This window comes from Trichosurus vulpecula, chromosome 4 (genome assembly GCF_011100635.1).
Source record: "Trichosurus vulpecula isolate mTriVul1 chromosome 4, mTriVul1.pri, whole genome shotgun sequence".
NCBI classification, from domain to species: Eukaryota; Metazoa; Chordata; class Mammalia; order Diprotodontia; family Phalangeridae; genus Trichosurus; species Trichosurus vulpecula.
In genome coordinates, this window is record NC_050576.1 from 67,856,800 (window position 1) to 67,878,868 (window position 22,069).

At 38.2% G+C, this 22,069-nt stretch overlaps 1 protein-coding gene across 4 annotated transcripts in view; it reads right to left on the reverse strand.

Moving 5' to 3' along the window:
- Nucleotides 1–22,069, reverse strand: part of RC3H1 (ring finger and CCCH-type domains 1) — a 73,357-nt gene that overhangs the window by 40,173 nt on the left and 11,115 nt on the right. For all 4 annotated transcript variants that reach the window (XM_036754081.1, XM_036754080.1, XM_036754079.1 and 1 more), the window contains exon 2: nucleotides 4,299–4,669. In XM_036754081.1, coding sequence (XP_036609976.1) covers nucleotides 4,299–4,529 — 231 coding nt within the window. In that variant the 5' untranslated portion in view covers nucleotides 4,530–4,669. The remainder of the gene's footprint in view (nucleotides 1–4,298; nucleotides 4,670–22,069) is intronic.

Here is a 22,069-nt window from a genome sequence, read left to right on the forward strand (position 1 = left end):
CACTGTACACAGTAAATAGTAATACTGTACGATAAACTTAGCTATTCTCATCAATACGACAACCCAAAAGGACTCATGATGAAAAATACTGTCCACCTGCAGAGAAAGAACTGATAAGAGTCTTGAATACAGATCGAGCATACTATTTTTCACTTTCTTTCTCTCTTTTTTATTTGGTTCAAGTCTTTTTCCACAAAATGACTAACCTGGAAATATATTTTACGTGATTGCACATGTATAACCTGTATCAGATTGCTCACCATCTCAAGGAGAGGGGAGAGGAAAGAGGGACAGAATTTGGAATTCAAAATTTTAAAACAAATGAACACTTAAAAAAGATTTTAAATTAAAAAGATGACAATCACAGAATCTTAAAGAACATGGATTGTATGTTAATCCATACATAAAAAAAGAAATTTCATCAACACCTTCAACAAACTATCATTAATCTTTCACTTAGAATTTTCTAGTAAGAAAGCACTCATCTCTCAATTTCATTTGAGTTTGGCTCTAACTGTAAGGAAGGATTTCCTCCAATACTCCCCTCCCCCTGCTCCAATTAACCAAAAGTCATGGCATCCACCCAATACTGCCCTTTGTGCCCTAGTTAAGTATGACGATCTTTTAAACAAATAAATCTCTTCTATAAGCTAATATTACCAGTTTTTTTCATTGCTCCTTTTAGGACATTTCAAGTTTCCTAACATTTGACTATTGCAAGTGGAAAATGAGGTTTATTAATGTACCTCCCAAAACATGGTACCTAGAAGTGAATACAATTATCCAGATTAGGTCTAACCAAGTAGGATTCAAACTATTATTAGTTTCTTGGATTAGGCATTGTATTACTACTTATGAAGCTAAATTTGCATTCAATATCATAGCAATCTCATCAAAATGATGACTCATGTTTGCCAAGCAATAAAACCATACAATCTTTTCACTTGAGCTATCTAGTGATATCTCTCTCATAGGGCACTTGGGCAATTATCTTAAAAACAAAGCTTTCTAAAAAGTAGAATGGACTACCAGGGAAGGTTGTAGGCTCTCTCGTTACAAGTCCTCAGAAAAAAAAAAGACAAAAAACTAGTTGACCAACTGTCACCTATGTCACAGTATGAATTCCTTTTGAGTACAGGCTGAACTAAATGGCCATGGAAATGTCTTCCAACTATAAAAACCCATTATTCCATGATAACCCCTACTGGCTCCTACTGTTTGGAGAGAATGGATGTTGAACACTGGAGAGTTCTTCCTAGATCCTCAGTTTAAGGAGGGGACCCAGGGAATATATCTCATCATTACTCACCTGAATTTCACCCCATCTCTAGCAATTTATTTTCCTGCACAATCAAAATAAGTCTGAAACTCATGCTTCTGCAGTACTCTCTGATCCCTGGGCTCCTCCTTCTGACTGGAGAAGGTAGAAGGTAGACATCAGAGAGATCTTTCCAGATCTTCAATTTAAGGGGGTGGGGGGGGGGCATCAGAGCACTGCCCACCCAGCTTCAAGACTTCATCATGTTCCTGCATTGGGGTACCCCATCTATTCCACCTCCTTTCCAGCCTCTTTTTATGTGCTGTCTTCTTGCATTACATTGTGAGCTCCTTGAGGGCAGGTTCTTTGCATGGCTTTTTCCTGAAGACACCTCATCTCTTGGCTCCCTCTCCAAGGCTGTCTTCTCCTCAAGTTAAAAACTCATAGAGCCAGAAGAAAGAGCAGGCCTATTCCTTGATCCCCACTGAGGCAACTAGATACTGCAGTGGTTAGAGCACTAGTCCTAGAAAAAGACCTGAGTTCAAATCCCAACTGAGGCACTTACTAGCTGTGTAACTCTGAGCAAGTCATTTTCATCTGTTTGCCTCAGTTTCCTCAACTATAAAATGAGAATAATAATAATGATAGCACCTATCTTCAAGGGTTGGTGAAAATCAAATTAGATAGATAATACTTATAAAGTGCTTAGTAAATGCCTGGAACACAGCAGGCACTTAAATTTTTTTAATTTATATTTTAGTTTATTAACTGTCTACTAATCTAATTGCTTAGCTGTTTAATAAAAGCTTCTATTTATGCATTTTTTATTTCTTTTTATAAGACTGTATTATAAGACTATATTTTCCTACATACTTTCCCCTCCCTGAACCTTCAGTTCTCACCAAGAAAATGAATTAAGCAAAGCAAACTTACAAAATGACCAATTTTAAGGGCATATACAATATTCTATACCCACTGCCTGGGGCACTGCTTTAATCTGAACTTGGCTCACTGCCAAAAATATTTTATTTCCCTCCATAGCCATTCCTTAATGACTCTAACTAAACAGAACCACCACCTATAACAAGAGCCCAGTCAACTGGATTCCTATTACTAATGTTTCTATATACATTATTATAGTAATTAATTTTTTTCCTGGTTCTGTTTCATTCTGTCAGTTTATTCAAATCTCCCTATGCTTCTCTGCATTTCAGACTGGTCATTTGAGGTCCCCTAATATGCTCCTTGACGGCACAATTTATCCACCTCTATATGGCACAGTTTATCCACAAAGTCCCCTGTGGGGAACTACTTTGTTTCCAACTGTTGTTTTGTTAATATAGAATTATGCTGTGGATATTTTTTAGAGGAACTTTCTGTCTTGGAATTCTTTGGGGGTATATTCCAAGTAATGGTACTACTGGGTCAAAAGAAGTCCAGTGTTTGGTTTTCTTTTTTCTCTGTGAATTCTACACTGTTTTCTACAACAGTTGGGCCTAAGAGCTTTACCAAGAGTGCGCTTGTTGGCCTGCCCTCCCATAGCCCATCCAACATTAACTTTCTCTCTTTTTTATCCCCTTTGCTGCTCTATAGGGTTGTTTATCTAACTGCAAATCATTTGGAAAATAAGTATTCTTCATCCACTTGTTTTTAACTTGTGTTGGTAGACTACCCTTCTTATAGTGATTATGGATCCCATTTAGGCGGCTCTGCAGAGTTGTAGGTCCAGTTCCTATCCCTTTCTTACGATTTCTATTGATTTAATGGGTGTCAGGTAAAACTTCAGTTATTTTCATTAGAATTTTTTCTTATAAATGATATGGGGCATTTTTAATACAGTTCTTGATTGTTTGCATTTCATCTTTTACACTTATAAAGATAACAGCCAGCATTTATGTAGTACTTAAAAGTTTACAGAGTACATCTATCTCACTTCATCCTCTATAACAAGCACAGATGCTTTTATTATCTCCATTTTACAGATGAAGAAACTGAGGCAAAGTTCAGTGACTTGCCCAAGATCACAAAGTTGTTAAAGTGCCTGAGGCAGAATTCAAAGGCAGGTCTTCCTGGTTCCAAATCCAGCACTCTATCCAACCTGCCACCTAGTTGCCTGTGTTTATTATATTATGTTTACATGCTCATATATGTATTTCTCCCTCCAATTGTAGGAGCCTTGAGAACAGGAATAGTTTAATTATTTTTGTGTGTATCAAGTGCCTAGCATAGTGACTGGTGTGTGGCAGACACTTAATATATAAATATGTGCTAATTGCTATTCCTTTTGCACAAGCCAGGTCTTTTTTTTCCCTCTCTCTTCTAACCATACATTGATACCCTTTATCTCACTTCTGATGTGTAATTCTTCATTGACTTGTGATGCAATATAACTTCCTCACTGACACCCAATCGTACCTCTCCTCCCATTACCTTTTGGGTGACCCTAAATTTCAATTGATAAATTATGATGATCACAGCAATTAGCATTTACATATAGCACTTCAAGATTTGCAGTGCCTTATATTTCATATTGTTTGAAGTTCATATTAAGGTAAGTAATACTAGCCCTATTTTTCAGATCAGGAAACTGAGGCTGAAAGGAATGAAGTGACTTGCTCAGGTCACACAGTTCCTAAATGTCTGAGGCTGGATATAAACTCAAGTGTTCCTGACTCCTAGTCTACCAGGAGACCCAACTGCCCCTCATTAATACTCGCTGCTCACCATAAGCAGAAGATTCCTGGAGGTCCTTTCTGTTCCATAACCTCCCAGTTGTTGCTGCTGCTTCTGATACTTCATTCTACATTCAATTGACTCTACCTACTGCATCAAGTGCATGAAACTTTGGCCACTGCTTTAGATTAAAAATACTAGGATCCTTCAACCAATAATATCAAAGATTAACCCTTCAAATTAAAAGCATATGCGCAGTTCACACTTTAATTGTGCCTATTAAAATGTTTTCATTAGTTTTTTCCTTAAAATACACAGACGAAGTAATGGACACTATGATACTGAGTGAGTGAGTAGCTCGTCTTACCTGAGCACCCACTAACTGCAGCAAGGCCGAGTTCACAGGCAGGAGCTCTATGTCGGTGTTAATAGTGGTCTGGTCAAAGGGGCACGCCTTGCGGTGAAGCTTGTTCAGGCACATCTTGCAGACAGTGTGGCCACAGCCTAGGCTGATAGGCTTTCTGATCGTTTCGTCGAATGTCTGAGTGCAAATTGGGCAGGAGAGGAAATCCGTCCATTGCGGAGCTTGTACAGGCATTGCTTAAGTAATTACGATTCACAACACAAAAATCTAAAGCACAGATTCCACTGGAATCAAAATCTTTCAAAAAAAAAGAAGTTTGTTTGTTTTTTAAATATCTTCTGTAAATACAGTCAGCACATAGTGTGAAATATAACCTGGAAAAAGAAAGAAAAAAGGTTGTATTAAGTTTGAGAATTTTTTCAGTTCTGTATTTTAAAATTCTAACAACAAATTCCATTCTCCCCTAAAATCCAGATTTTGCCTATGTATTATTTTTATTATTTTTTTGCCTATGTATTTTATACCATGTTTACAAATGTAAGAACTTGTTGATATATTTGTAACTTCATAAAAATCACAGAATATTAAAGAAGAAACATTAACAGATCATCCTTTTTAACTACCTCATGTAAGGAAATAGTTGCAAGGACATGTAGCAAAATAGACAGTTAATGGTAAAGTCTGGACTAGAACAAAATCTCCTAATCTTTCTATTATACTATCCACTCAAACAGTTAAGGTTTTTTTATATTTTAAGATGAATCATAATGCTAAAGATTAAAATAAAGGGAGCTTTGTTTTTATTTTTCAAGAGTTCTACATTTTTCCTGCTCTACAGACTGGAAAATGGACACCATCTAATAACACATGGGCTACTATGACTAAAACAATCAATTACTATTAACTGACATTCATCTAAGACATGAAGAACATTTTCAGGTAAAAGCTTGGAGTTTTGGAATGACGGAGTGATCCATAAAGGGCATAAAATAGTTCAAACCCAGGGATAAAAATCTGGGTTAGAATGCAATAGGATAGATAAGAAGTAATAAGGGTACATATACAATGGCAATGGGAAATGATAAGGAAGGCCAGATTTAGAAGATATTAATACAAGACACCAAGAAGTTACTGATCACCAAAACTATGTTACTAGTTAAAAAAACCAGAAAAGTGGATCAGTGGCAGAGACTAGGTAAACAAGGACCAAAAGTAATTGGATACAGCAGTATACTGTTCAATGCTCCAAAATCAACTATTGGAGTTAGAAGTTCTTAATTTGACAAAAACTCCTGGAAAAACTGTAAAGCAATCTAAGAGAAATAAGTTTATATCAAGATATCTCTCATAGATCACCACACACACACACCAGCAGCAGCAGCAAATGGATGTGCGACCTAAAAAAAACAAAAGGAGTAACAAGGAGCACTTAACAAGAAATAGAGATGATCACAGAAGATGAAGTGGACAATTTTGGTTACATAATATTGAAAATTCTTTAAATTTTACAAAGAAAATACATCTTTAAAAAGAGGATGAACAACTACAAAGCACAGAGGAACAATGGAGGATGAAAACAGTCTATAGAAAGCTGGACAAAATATTCCAACTAAGCAACGTCATTCTAAGAATATTCAGAGATGAAAAAATGAAAAAGCTTGTAACAACCACTGCAACGAGCTGTTTTCCCCATTAAGGAGAATGGAACCACCACACTAGGGCAGTAACTGACATGAATCTCAGAGGTGCTTCAGAAGAAGTACTAGAACAAAGACTAAAACAACGCCCCACCCCCCAATTAGATTTTTGTGCTGGAGTGCTTTAATTGTAAGAGCAAAGAAATGGAAATGCTTGGCTTTATTAACAGAAAAAGAGAAGGGAGAGGTGACCACGAGATTATCAACATATACATGTCTAACTTTCCCATCTAAAGGAGTCAAAGACCATTAGTTAAGCATCCGACTAGGTGTTAAGAACTGTGCTAAGCACAGGGACTACAAATACATGCAGGAAAAAAAAAATAACAATCCTGGCCGTCAAAAAACTTACATTATAATGGTGGAAGCTGACAAATAAAAGGAAGCTGAAAAGGGCACCCCCACCCCGGGAGAGATTACCTGGCCTGGAGGCATGGTATGGAATATATAAAATGAAGACATGGTTGGCCTAGGCCTCTTCCTTAAAATGGAAGGTCTGAGAGAAATCAGCCAATTAGAGAGAGGAGCTGCAAGGGCACTTTGAAAATGAAATCCAGGAGAGGAGTGAGCTTCCAGGGTAAATCAGTTTCTTTGTTGTTCAGTGGTTTTTTCAGTCTTGTCTGACTCTTCATAACCCCATTTGGGGTTTTCTTGGCAAAGATACTGGAGTGGTTTGCCATCTCCTTCTCCAGCTCATTTTACAGATGAGGAAACTGAGGCAAACAGGGTTAAGTGACTTGTCCAGGGTCACACAGCTAGTAAGCAAGTGTCTGATGCCATATTTGAACCCGTTGTAAGTCTTCCTGACTCCAGGCCTGGCACTCTAGCCACTGTGTCACATGGCTACCCTGAAAAGGTTTCTGGGGCATGGTAAAGAAGTGAGGGCTATGGCCTAGAGAGGAAAATCTTCATACAGGTCATCTTAATAATGAAATGAGGGCATCCTTGATGAGGGTGTTAGTAGGAAAGTAGACATTTGTACAAATGGACATCTTTACCATCTCACAACTGACTAAAAGATGTAGAGATCTATCTATCTACAAGATCATTCAGGATTCCCTGGAAGGTCTAACAACAGAAATAACCCAGCCTAATGATCCTCTGCTAACAAACATCAAACTCAAGCTCGCTCTGAGGATTCCTCCTGAGTGGTCCTCTAGACACTTGTCTATAGAGGACAATGTACTGATCACATCTGAGGAGCCTCCTGGGAGAGACGGCTGGGTAGACAGAGGACAGGGTGTGGAGTCAGACTCAAACACTCACTGTGAGATCCTAGACAAGTCACGCACCCCATCTCTGCCTCAGCTTTCTCAGCTATGAAATGAGTATTAGAACAGCACTTACTACTCAGGGTTGTTGTGAGGATAAGTAAGATATCTGTAAAGTACTTCATATACAACCTGGCTCTGTGTGTGTGTGTGTGTGTGTGTGTGTGTGTGTGAGTGAACAACATGCACACACTCACCACACAGAATGAGACATAAGTTTTCAGACACAGCAACAGCAATGTGTTTGTTTATTTTGAGGGACAACTTTTAACAAGGAAAAACTTCCAATGGGGAGGGGGGCGGTCATTGAAGAGAAAATAAGTAGTAATGATTTTTTTTAAAAAGCAGAAACTGATGGAATATTAAAAAACACACAACTCAGAAAACAAAAAAAAATAAGCATGGTAATTATTACTACCATGTCAAATTTAATATATACTTTGTTATAAAAAAAACTTAAGTCCAGTTTCAATCCTCATTTCAATCCTTATTTGAATGTTATTAACTGGTGAAACAGAATCATCCAACGTTTTTTCAACAAAGATTCCAGGGAAGAGGATTCCAAACCTGGAAAACAGGATAAGCCAAGATACAGCAAAAGAATACTGGACATATTTGGGGATAGAGTAAGTGGCAGTTAGGCCAGCTTAGCTAGAGTGGGGAGTAGCACAGAAGCGAATGGTATTAGAGAAGGCTGGAAAAATGAGAACAAAGCAGACAGTACAGGGCCTTGCATGTCATATGAACTTTATTTAGTAAGCAGTTGGGAGCTACTGATGGGTTCCAATCAAGAGAGTGACTAGATATATGCACACAGAGTAAAACGTGGGATAGGGAGGAATTACAAGAGGGGAGAGAGGATACACAACCAAAGTAAGACCTGTTAAGAGGCTATTCTAAATATATCTAGTGGGTTATAAAGAGCATTTGTACTGTGGGGTGGGGATGGGAATAGAGAACATACAAGATATATTGGAGACTCTGAGTAGAGAGGGAGAAGGATGGACCTCTTAATGTGATGACAGTATCTATGCTTTGGAGGTGCAAAGGGCCTTACAGAAGCCATTCAGTTCAACCCTTTCATTTTACAAATGCAGAAATTAGGCTTAGATAGAGATGTTCAGTGACTTGCTAAAGGTCAAAGAGGTACTAAGCAGAGCTGGGATTTAAATTGAGGACATCTTATTCTCAATCCACAGCATGTTTAAAAGGCACAGTGAAACAAGAGGAAAGGTTCAAGGACAAAGACTTGAGATTGTCCAAAAGCGTACCAGACAGCTTAATAACTACAAAGTCCTTGCCCTTGAAGAGCTGATAAACCTAAACAGTAATTCTACTTGTGTTGTGCAGTTAGCTGAAAAGGCTCTGCTTCACTTTTTTTTCACTCCTGTTAGAAGGGATGGTATGCCGGGTAGGGAAAAAAAGAATGGACTCACAATGAGTGAGAAGTAAAAATAAAAGGCATGAATAAAAAAAAAAACCCTGAATTTTATACCAATGATGGTCATCTTTACCATTGATTTAAAATTCCAAAGAACCTTAGAGGTTCACATGGTCTAACCCTCTAATTTCACAGAGGAGGAAACTGAGGATGGATTCTTTGATTTGTTCAAGGTTGCAAATGTATAAAAAGCTGAAGAGATGGGATTTCTATTAATAACAGCAGCATTTATATAGTACTTTAAGGCTTACAAATTACTTTACAGATATTATCTCACCTTTTCCTCACAAGAACTCTCAGAGGTTAAGGGCTATTATTCTCATTTTATAGCTGAGGCAACTGAAGCTCAGAGAGACTGAGCAACTTGCCCAGGCTAAGTGTTTGAGGAGACATTTGAACACAAGTCTTCCTGATTCTCTGTACTCTACCCACTGCACCACTTAGCTACCAAATGGAAGACAGATACATCTGTTCAAGTTACTAAATTAAAAAAAAAAAAGCTTCTTTGGGGAGGCTGGGCTAAGATTTAAAAGTTTTTACCTTTAGGTCTCAATTTGTTTCCATAGAGACTTAAACATATTGGTAAGAAGTATAGCGAGAATCCAGAAGTAATCTTTGAGTTGCCTAATATAATCACCTACCTAATTTTGAAGAAATTTATAAGCTTTTTACTAAATACACAAAGCCTTGTAGTGAAAGTACATAAGAAAATCCATAAATCTTTGCATAGGAAGGATACAAAAGAAAATTCTATTGATAAGCTTCTAGGCAAGTTGAGAAAACAAATAATCATAAAGGAAACAGGCTTAGAATATCCATTCATCCAAACATTTGTCAAGTACCTACTATGTGACAAGACACAATTAAAAAACTTCATTACTCCCCCTCCCCCCCCATTAACCCATCTCTTCAATAAGCCAGAACTGAAAGATCAAATTGAATAAATTTATTTCAGGCAAATAATGGCAGATTTGTTGAGGTACCAACAAATTTTATATACATTAATATACAACATTTCTAAGATGCACACACAGACACACACTGACAGATATACACACACACACATCCAGCCAATGGATAATGAACAGGAGAACTGGCAGGATTATACTTGGAGAAACTGTTCAGTGTTTTCATTACCTTAAACCTCTTCCTGAAGTGAAGGCTCTTTTTTAAAAAAATAAAAATATTCTTCTGCTGATGCTATATTACTAGGAATAACAGTATACCACAATCTCTAGGGTATTTAAATTGTGGGCCACCCAAAGGGTAACTAAAAAGACATAGTGAAAACTGAATAAACATATTCCCCCCCCCCGCCAAAAAAGGTAAAAGGAGTAAAATATCAGATATATATGACCTGAGAAGGTGGTGGCTGTTTCCACAATCCAGCTAGCAGCTTCTGTGGGGGGTGTAAGATCCACCCACAGCCAGCACCCAGAAAGCTGCCAACAGCACAGGTTCTTTTGATCTGCTTAACTAAGGAAAGCAAGGTGAAGGGGTTGACAAGCTTACTTTTAATTCAGCATACAAACAGCATTCACTTAGTTAAGGGGAAAAAGCCAGCACCATAAACTTCAGAACAAAATACAAACAAATTACAAATATCAACAGACAGACCCAATACAATTCATAGTTACCAACATCTAGGAGCTCAGAACAAGGGCTGGCCCAGAGTCAAGCCACCACTGCTACGGCAAAGAGCTCCAAGAAACAGACAGCCAACCCCTGGTTTTTATATCTTTTTCAGCATCAGGGGTGAGTCACACATGCAACTCACCCACGTGACCTAAAATCATCACAAAGAGGCGACGTAAACCCATGTGGTCTCTGCTGTCCCAGACGTGTAAACTAGGCCCTCCCTGGAGTTAGCCCTACCTTGGGCCCCACCTTAGTTGCCAATCCACACCCACTAAGGTTTTACACCTGTGTGACGCAGTGAGAGAATAAAGTGTGAAGACTTCACAGGGTATATGTGTGTGTGTGTGTGTGTGTATGTATATATTTATATCTAAAATGTTTGAGAATCAATATTTAGAGAAGGGGGAAATGGGATAAGTTTGAGTCTGTGGGAGTCTGATTATTTAACCTTTAGGAATGTCTTTCTCCCCCTTCTTCTTTAGATTTATAGATGTCACTTCAGCTGTGAATGGAATACAAGATTGTGAAAGCTTCCCTATGAATAACTCATGCAAGGCAATATTCAAATAGAGATAGTACAAATTTAGTTAGGATGTGAACCTCACCAGGCCTAAGTTTCATTTTCCTGTAAATCATATGATTTTGGGGAAACCAGATGATATTCCCCTCTCCCCCTCCCCTAGCCTACTTACAAATGGCCATCCTAGCATTAAAAGTTTCCCTATAAGGTAATTCTGTAGTCTCTGTGCTTGTGTCGAGTAAAAACTTATTCCTGGTTAGATTGTGAGGCCACTTGTCTCCTCAAATGGGGATGGGGGTCCAGCCTCTGGGGTGGGATTTCTCAGAATTGTTTGTACAAGGGTATATATCTCCCTGCTTGCCTTCCCCCCCTTGCCTCTCTTCACTGCTATCTCTGCCCTGGTAGTGAGAGATGCCCAATTCTTGAGACTTGATCAAATAAAGCTTCTGGTTTTTTTCTGCCTTGAGAAACCAAGACATCTCTGTTTTTTTTACTTGAGCCAGTGGTCTTTTGTCCCACACACACCTAATAGGGGTTTGGGCCTGAGGCTTAGCACCTAGTAAGGATTACTCAAAGAAAACAAAGGCCATTTTGCTTACCAAAACAGTGGCCTAGGTCCTATGATTATAGATTTACCATTAGAAGAGCTGTAAGAATTATCTAGCCTTATTTCCTCTTATTGGCCAGTTGTTCCTCCCAGAACTTCATTTTAAGGAGGACACCCTGGCCAAGCTCTTTATTCCTCTTTAGACTGAACCTGACTCTGCACAGGCTCTTCTCTACCATGCCCCCAACTGGGTAATCCCCTCCCTCCTTAGCATTTAGCACAATACAAGGTAGAGCAATTAAGCACTTAATACTGTTTACTGCTAGAAAGAAAATGAGAATTATTACTGTCACTCTACCTACCCTGCTCTTTTCCTGGGGTCAGAGACACAAAGACACTGAACGGCACTAAACTTGTTACTAGCTCAGTAAACAGCCTAGGTACCACAATTCCCCTTCCTTAGTTCACCCTGGATCTATGATCTGAAACTGGATAGTGGAAAGGTCCTCAAGTTAGTACCTGTTCCAGCACCATATACAAGGTCAGGGTCCCTTCATATGGGTATGGGACCTATTCTCAGGCCTCTCCAGTTCCCGAATGCTGGAATATTCTGTGCCTGCGTATTGGAGCCAAATATCTAGTGTCCACAGACCTCTCTGTCTCCCAAGCTAACCTGGACCAGAAATGACTCCCTTATTTCCCAATCAGGACTCAATCTGGTGAGTTTTCTAAATTTTTGTGGAGGACTTGTATTGGGAGACTAAGTTATATTTCTTTTGCTACTTTAGAATCTCAGTTCTGATCCCAATATCCATGAACTTTAAAAAATATTTATTTTGATAACTGGAGTTTCAATTATTGGTTTTCTTACATATTTTTCTTTTATCATTTAAAAACATGATTCTGAAAAGGGGTTCATAGGCTTCACCAGACTTCCAAAGGTACCCATGACACACAAACAAGGTTCAGAACCCCTGCCTAAAGGGAGAAAGCGATGATGCCTTGTTAATTTTATCTTCTTTTCCACTACACCACTCCTACCAAATATGTTCTTTACAGAAGACCTATCTTACAAGTTATAACAACCTTCCACCACTGATTATCATTAAATATGCTTCCGGAAATTTACAAAAATGAAACAAATTAAGATGCCTATGTCCCAGATACAGAATGAGGAAGGCTCAGAATCCAACAGCAGGAAGACAAGGTCAGACTGAACTGAGAAATGCCACTGTGCTGTCAATTACCCAAACTACTCAGTGCTATGAGTCCATCTCATTAACACTAAAATGATCCTTTAATGCTACTATTGACTAAAATTACAAAATCCATGAAAAGCTCAATCCCATATTCGGCTAAATCACCAATGTGGTAACTTAAGTGGTATAAAAAGGCACCTAAGTAGAAAAAGAAAAGCCTTGAGGCCCTTAACAACCCAGCCACCAATTATCTGTTTCAGGCTCATCATACAAACGCTATCCCAACTGGACTCCTCTGTGTTCCCCCATCTTCCACTTCTGGCTATTTCCCACACCTCCTCGCCAGGAAGGAGCTCTCTATACCAATGAAATCACAGGTCCAGTTTAAAAAAAAAAAAGAAAGTCTTCTATATGTAACTTGGGCATGGCGCTGGCTCCCAACTCTCCCTATGCCTTCTCTCTTTCAGTGCCTGGAGCTGCTGCTCAGCTCACCTCACCTCACGTATAGCCAGTCTGACAGGTCTGGGCAGTTCCCTGGCAGGGTGTGGGAAAGAAGATGGTCGAAGAGCTACTATTCCAACTCTCAAGTTCCTGGGGGTAATCCTAGAATCTTTGCTGGTGACTACTCTCACCAACTCAATAGCTCATGAAGTCTCATTGGTATATTTCCCATTTATAAATCAACCATTAATTTTCAGTTAAAACAACCAATTAGTTTACTGAAAATGCAAAGTAAATGCATAGTAATTACATAAAATTCCACCAATAACTCTTAATTACACTCTCCCACCAATGAACAGTGTTAACAGGGAGAGTAGGCATTCACTTAAAGGCCCAGGTTAGTAAATACACATACAGGGAACACATGTGGCCAGGGCAACTTGTTTTTTCTTTTAAATTTATTTATTTTTAGTTTACAACATTCAGTTCCTCAAGTTTTTTAAGTTTCAAATTCCCCCCTCCCCACCCAAGATGGCATGCAATCCGATATCGATTCTATATACACCTTCACAATAAACATGTTTTCACAATAGTCAAGTTGTAAAGAATTGTAACTAATGGAATGAACCACAAGACAGAAGAAACAAAACAGAAACAGAAACAAACAAAAAAAAAAAGAGCAAAGAGTTTGCTTCAATCTGCATTCAGACTCCATAATTCTTTCTCTGGATGTGAATTGTTTTTTTCTTTCGTAAGTCTTTTACAATTGTCTTAGAACCTTGCATTACTGAAAACGGCCAAGTCTATAGAAGTTAGTCATCACAAATACAATGTGTCTGTAATCATGTATAATGGTCTCCTGGTTCTGCTCCCCTCACTCAGCATCGGTTTATATAAGTCTTTCCAGGTTATTATGAAGTCTATCTGTTCCTCATTTCTTATAGCACAATAGTATTCCATTACATCCATATACCACAACTTGTTTAGCCATTCACCAATTGATGAACATCCCCCCGATTTCCAATTCTTTGCCACCACTAAAAGAGCTGCTATATTTTTGTACATATGTGTCCTTTTCCCACTTGTATGATCTCTTTGGCATACAGCTCTAATAGTGGTATTGCTGGATCAAAGGGTATGCACATTTTTATAGCCCTTTGGGCAAAGTTCCAAACTGATCTCCAGAATGGTCAGATCTCCACCAACAATGCATTAGAGTTCCAATTCTCCCACATCTTCTCCACCACTTATAATTTTCCTGTTTTGTCATGATAGCAGGGCAACTTCTAAGTCTTGAACAACAGCCTTCAGTGCCCTATTCGTGTTGCAGAAAACAAATGTCCCTTACAGAGCATAGCTTCAGTGTCAAATACATACTTCTACCACTAGGCTAATGTGACCCCTCTCTGGGCACACCATCTTGGCCAGACTCCTCCATCTGATGGGCTGCTTTTCCCATTCTCTGCCTAGCTGGACTTAGCTCCATCTCTTCCAGCTTCAGATCTTCACTTGAAGTAGCATTATGCTCTTTTAGGAAAAAGTTAACAGCCTTTAGCCTAGAGCTGGCAAAAGTCTCTGCAACTCTGCCCCTTTGGGGGGGCCCTCCTCCCCTTCTGGCTTCTTGACTCCTCCTTATTCTTCTCAGCAGCCAGTCAGGAGAGCCCACTTTCTCTATGTCTCCTTATTCTTCCCAGCAGCAGGTGGCAATAGAGAGCACTCCAGCCTCTCACACGCCAACCAATCTGCCCAACAACAAATGACAGAGCAGAGACAGCATTACAGGCTCCCTTTGACTTGTGCTGAAAGCTGTTTTTTTCTGTTCTCTCTCCTTTCCTGTCTTCTTCCCAACCTTTTTTGGTTCATCGACAGGGTACTCACTGCAAACAACCTGACCTTAGATTACGCTAGTAACGAAATTGTTCATCTTTCTGTAATCAGGTCAATTAAACTTCCCCCATAATGACAGAAGAGTTAATTCCTCACCTATTAACCTAACAGTTCTCCAAATATTTAAATGCAGATCATTGAAGCAGGCTGTATCTCCATTCATTCTGATGTTCTACAGCTTATCAGATAATCAATAAGCAACTGCTGTCTCAGAGCAGAACTATGAGCGAAATCTATTTTATGAGCATATGCACTGACTGGACGATAGCCATTTCCAGAAAAAGAGCTTTAGTAGAAAATTTAAAAGTTATTGTGGTTATTGAGTTGTTTCAATTGTTTCTGACTCTCCATGACCCCATTTAGGGTTTTCTTGGCAAAGATACTGGAGTGGTTTGCCATTTCCTTCTCCAGCTTATTTTACAGGTGAAGAACTGAGGTAAATGGGGTAAGTGACTTGCCCAGGGTCACCCAGCTAGCGAGTATCTGAGGATGGATTTGAACTCAAGTCTTCTTGATTCCAGGCTCAGCTCTCTAACCACTTCACCCCCAGCTGCCTCTGAGGTCCCTTCCAACTCTAGACTGGGAATCTTCATGATTTATACTAATTTAACTGGCAAGGCTATTGTGAGTGAAAAGATCTGACCATACATCCAGAGAAAGAACTAAGGAGTTGGAATGCAGAGCGAAGCAGACTATTTTCTTTTTTGTTTTGTTTTCTTTCTCATGGTTTCTCCCATTCATTATAATTCGTCTATGCAACATGACTAATGTGAAAATGTCTTTAATAGGAATGTACGTGTAAAGGCCATATCAGATTGCATGCCATCTTGGGGAGGGAGGAGGAGAAAATTTAAGACTTATGAAAGTGAATGTTGAAAACTAACAATCAATCAATCGATTAAAAAAGAAAAAGACCTGACTGTACATGCTGGTGTACAACTGACTCTGGTCCTCCTTAGGCATCAACTGCGCCATCTAGCTGTCCCTTAAAAAGTTATACTCTATAGCTAATAAAAATAAAAAAGCAAATCACAATTGCCTGCACAAATATCTGAGAGCACTCTTTGAAGATTAGTTGATCTTATTTTGTGGCAAATTGGTTTGGAAACAGGCAATTAGTAGACATATATTATTTTTTCTTTCCATGACAAATTAGGATTTTGAAGTAGGTCACTTGGAGCCTAATTTTTAATTGTCTTATCAGCTGTTAGGGGGGATTTTCAGCTTTAATTAATTAGGGAAACAAGGCAGTAACATACCTATATATAGTATTGCTTAAGAGAATAAATACATGTTCAAGGGACTATGCTAGGCACTGGAAACATTCAAAGTGAAACAGGCCTTTGGTAGTTTGAGATGGAGGAGAAACTGAGAGAACAGCAAGTAGACAGTAAACAGAGAATGCACTACCAATTGGGGAGGAATCATGGAAGAAGTAGGGATGGTTAGGCGGCTCAGCGGAGAGCATGTCAGGCCTGGTGTTAGGAAGACCTGAGTTCAAATCTGCCCTCAGATACTTACTAGCTGTGTGATCCTGGGCAAGTCACTTACCCCTGTCTGCCTCAGTTCCTCACCTGTAAAATGATCTGGAAAAAGAAATGGCAAAGCACTCCAGTATCTCTGCCAAGAACATCCCAGATGAAGTCACAACAGAAACAACTCAACAATAGCAATAACTCTAATTTTCCATTTCAGTTTCAAGCACCAAAGCTCTCTGGAAATAGCCATAGTTCAGTCAATGAATGTGCTCATAAAAGTCTTCTGCTATCTAAATAAACTGTGGATCAGAGATAATGACTCAACTGAGAAGCTCTCATAGAACCTGCACTATCTCTAACTTTTAGGCATGTGCATTTTACAATGCTGTAGACACTAACAGCTGTAGTTACTTCTTTCAAAAATACTTTATTCAGAAATATTCATTTTTTTAAATATGTTGAATTCCCAATTCTCTCCCTTCAGTCCTTCCCCCACTGAGAAGTAAGCAATATGCCGATTATACATGTGAAGTCATACAAAACATGTTTCCATATTAGCCATGTTGCCCCCTCCCCCAAAAAAGGCAAGAAAAGTAAGTGAAAATTTTGAGTGTGCTTCAATCTGCACTCAGTTCATCAGTTCTCTCTCTGAGTCCTTTAGAACTGTCTTGGATTATTGTACTGATTAAAGTAGCTAAGTCAACTGCAGTTACTTCTAACACTGAGAATTTGCAAGGAATTTCAACTTCCTAATTTAATACAGATTAATATCAACATTCCCCTGTGTTCTGATGACATACTCTTTTCAAGAGCCCCATAACTAAGCAAGTATTAATGAACCAAAAATGCTTAAGAAAACCAGGATTCCTATTTATCCAAGGTTGTTTCACTGAGTGAAATAAACATTTCATATGGTTCCACCAATGTTTCAACTGTACCACAGGTTCACAGGACTTGGGGACTGGAAAGGACCCTGGATTTCATGTAGACCAATACCCTTATTAATGTTTAGAGGGAAGTTTTTATTGAAACAAAACCAATACAACTAAAGTAAGAAGAAAAACTGTTAACTGGAAATATTTTAAAAAAAAACACCTTTAAACAAGTGATGAAGATGTGATATTAAGGAATACAAATATATAAAAAAAGAGCTATTCCCCACAACCTAAGTGGTCAAAAATCTAAACAGGTAGTTTTCAAAATAAAAAGCAAACTAGCAATAACCAAAGAACATTCCAAATCATTAATAATAATTAGTGACTTAAGAGTAAGAAAAATACAAATTAAAAACAATTCTGAAGTTTCACCTACATGCACCAGGTAAAGATGACAAAAGATAAAAATATTAAATGATGGATGGACTGTAAGAAAAAAGGCCTATTAATGCACTGTTAGTGGGACTGTAAATTGGTCCTGCTGTTCAAGAAGTTGAAGAGAGGCAGAGAGTCCAACTCTCCTAAATCTACTCAAGTAAAAATCTGAAAATTCACACCAGACAAAATTTGTTGTTCAGTCATGTCCAACTCTGTGACTCCATGGACTACATCACAACGGACAGCATGATCAAGAAATCCAGCACAAACTACAGTAAGTGAAACAGGAAAGGAAGCTAAAAGCCATCATAAGCACAGGTAAACTGTCTACCCCAAAAACTCAAGAGTTGTCTGAATTTGGCCTCTAGAAGCTCCAGAAAACAGCAATAACTAGTGAGGAAGGATAGTATTCAAATTGAGAAAACTCAGGTGCCCAGGAGCTCCCAGGTCCCTGGTGCTCTGTCCTGAAATTGCAGGAGAGGGGCCCTGAAAATCTGTTCTCTGAATCTCGAAGATGGGGATTGGAAGGCTCTGTCCCAGGAGTGTAAGTCAGCACAGGAACCTAGGTAACCCAAGGTGAAACCAAGCAGAGATCCTGTCCAAAAGAGCTTCTGTGCTGGCATAGAGCCCAAATTCATTAACCAAATTTGGATTTGTAAATCAAAGAAAACATCAACTAGTACAAAAATTATTGCCAATCTAGAGATTACCAAAAGAAGCAAGTAAATCCGTACTGCAAATACTCAAATACCCAAGGGCAAAAATTGATTTTCCACAAGGACTATCTAAATATCTAGAAGAAATGAAGCAAAAGATAAAATGAAACAAAATCTTTAGTAAAGAATTAAAAGAATCTGATAGCTTGAAAAAGAAAGTAGTGCATGTGCAAAAATATTTATAGCAGCTCTTTTTGTGGTGGCAAAGAATTGGAAATTGAGGGGATGCCCATCAACTGGGGAATGGCTGAAGTTGTGGTATATGAATGTAATGGAATACTATTGTACTATAAGAAATGATGAGCAGGTGGACTTCAGAAAAACCTGGAAAGACTTACATAAACTGATGCTGAGTAAAGTGAGCAAAACTAGAACGCTGAACAGAGTAACAGCAACACTGCGACTTTAATTTTAGACTTAGCTCCTCTGAGCAATCTAAGACAATTCTGGAGACTCACAATGGAAAATGCTATCCACATCCAGAGAAAGAACTCTGGAGTCTGAAGGCAGAGTAAAGTATACTATTTTCTCTTTCTTTTGTTTTTTCTTTCTCATGTTTTTTTTCCTTTTGTTCTGATTCTTCTTTAACAACGTGACTGATGTGTAAATGTTTAATATGTATAGCCTATGTCAGATTCCATGCTGTCTTGGGGAGGGTGAAGTAGAGAGAAGGGAGAAAGTTTAGAACTCAAAATCTTATAAAAGCAAGTGTTGAAAACTAAAAAACAATTATTTTTAAAAATAAAAGTGTAAAAGTAAAAAAAAAAAAAAGAGAGAGAGAGAGAAACTAAGTGGTAAATCTTATCCAAGAAATGGATTCCTTGAATACTAGAACAGACAAAATAGAAATAAATAGTTCCACAAGACAGCAGGAAATATTAGAATAAAAATTTTTTTAAAAGATAAAAACGTAAGATATCTAAAATCAAAAACTAATTTGGAAAATAGGTCAAAGAAGATAGTTTAAAAATCACAGGACTCTTTGAAAATAGTGGAAACAACAATAAAAGCCTAGATGCTACATTTCAAGAAATCATAAATTAAACTGCTGTGTGTGTGTGTACACACACACACACACACACACATACATACATATATATATATAAGAAGACAAATATAGAAGGAAACCATCAATCATCTCCTGAAAAGAACCACAAAAGGAAAAGTCCCTGAATGTCAAAGCCAAAATGCAGAGCTCCCACATCAAATAAAATACTATAAGCATCCAGAAAGGAGTTCAAGTACCAAGGAACTACAGCTGTAGCCACAGAAGAACTGGCAACTTCTACTAAAAACAAGAGATCTTGGAATACAATATGCCAACAGGCAAAAGAAATAAGATTACAACCAAAAATAACTCATCCTACAAGGCTAAGTACAATCTTACAGGGAATAAAACCAACCTTTCATAGAAGACTTTCATGCGTTTCTGATGAAAATAATGGAGCTAAGTAGGAATACTGAAATACAAACGCAAGAGTTCAAGAAACCTAGAATGGTAAAATTATTTGAGCAATTGACAGGAACTGTATGAAAAGAGTAAAAAGGGAGAGTCAAAGGAATACACTAATGTAGAAATGAGGAAAGAGGTACAACTTGCTATTTCTCATAACTGAGGTACATGAGAAAAGTATACTAACATGAGGAAGAGGTGGGCAGAGTGGACACTATCTGAAATTCACTCATCTGAAAGAGACAATGGAAGGTGGAACTCATACCTACACAGTTTGGTGTAGGAATACTTCCAAATCACAGAAAAATCACAGAAAACAGAGGATAGGGAGTAGGGAGGGGCAGATAAGTTACAAATAAAAACAAAACAAAAAACTTTCCAAACCCTGAAGTGGAGATTAAAAGGGTTTTTTTTATAAAAGGACTAGAATCTAAGAGAATGCTTTAGACTGCCTGTTAGACAACTGGAGTATGGCTATTTTGGTACTAGAGTGTAGTATTACTACACCATAAGAAAAGATGAAATAAATTATTTCAGAGGATCCTACCTATGAACTGATGGAGAATCAAGTGAACATTGAATTAGGGAAACAACACTGTAAAGAAAAACCCCACTGACCTCTGATCAATGTGTAACCAACCATGTCTCCAGAGGACCCATAAAAAGCCATATTAAATAACCCATCTCTGGATAGAGGGGCAATGGACCCAAAGTGCCAAAACACAGGCACATTTGGTTATGGCCACTATGTGGATTACTTTTGCTTAACTATGTCTATTTGTCGCAAGGTCTCTGTTTCTCCCCTTTCTTCATCTAGGCTTTTTAGCTAGGAGGTTGCAGGGAGAGAAGCATGTGATACCCAAAAAAGGGAGAAAGGAGCTGCTAAAGCTTTTTTAAATGCATGGAAATTCAGAAGGCTATACATACAAAGCAGGGCAGTTTTTAAAAGTAATGTGGGTAATTTATTTTATCCTTTTTAAAAAGCAACATACAACCCCTTTTGGTGTTCTGCTATGTATATGAAAATACATATTTTTGGTGTTTAAATTTTATTTTTAAATTCTGAACTTAAATAAAACAAGACTGTCACCGAACTATATATCTCTGATTAGAGCAATCACTTCTAGGCATAATGTATGTGTATAATGTATGTATGTACCTCTCTCTCTTACACACACTCTCTCTCGCTCTCTCTCTCTCCCCTTCTCTCCCTCCTTCCCTCTCCTTTTTGACCAAAGGAGATGAATGATAGAGAAAAGGGTCTCATATATACAAAATTTTTATGATACTTTTTTTATTGGAAAAGAACTGGAAGAAAAGTGGGTGTCTAATGACTGAAAGAATTGTTGTATACATACTTTTCTACAATGCTCAGGGCATGGAAGTGTTCTGCTCTTTTTGAAACCTCGTGTGCCAATAGCTCAAAAGTAACTCGGCCTTCCACGAACTTCCTCAGGGGTTCATGATCAAAGGCTGTGAGCACAGAGTGCTGGGCTGGGGGTGGCTGTGTCTGCAAAGCAATTTAAATCTGAATATCAATAGATGTTTTCCTGAGCTTAATAAAATTATCTCAGAATCCCAAGGCAAAATTTAACATCTCTGGTATTCTCTAGGAGTGTAAGTATTGAATAATAAGAACTTTTGTTACTAAAGAACAGAACCAAGTCTTATGAAGAACACGGCAAATGTCTCATTTTGTAAAATAGAGACCATAATTCTTGCACAACTTTGTAAATGTTAAAATGCTACAGAATGAGAAATGTTTTACTATATGTAGAAAAATCAAAGATCTGAAGTAAGAGAACCTGAGTCTGAGCCCTTGGTCTGGTATTAACTTACCACTTAAGTGACTTAAAGTCCTTGTACCTTTGTTTGTTTATAAAAATGAGTTGGCTAAGATGAACTTCCAAGTCCTCTTTCGCTCCAATTCTATGACACAAAGCCACAAAACCCAAAATTAACACGCTTTCCCAGTAATACTACATGATTATGAATCCTGGAATGCCACAAAGTTGCAGATGACCCAAAGGGCATAATGGACACAAGTAGGCTGAAGCACAAATTTCCCATGATTACCTATGTACAAGGAGAATCATATCGGATATCATTCAAGAAAGGTATTATCAGAAAAGAAAGTGGATTAGTTCTACGTGGTGAGACCACATGCTGTACA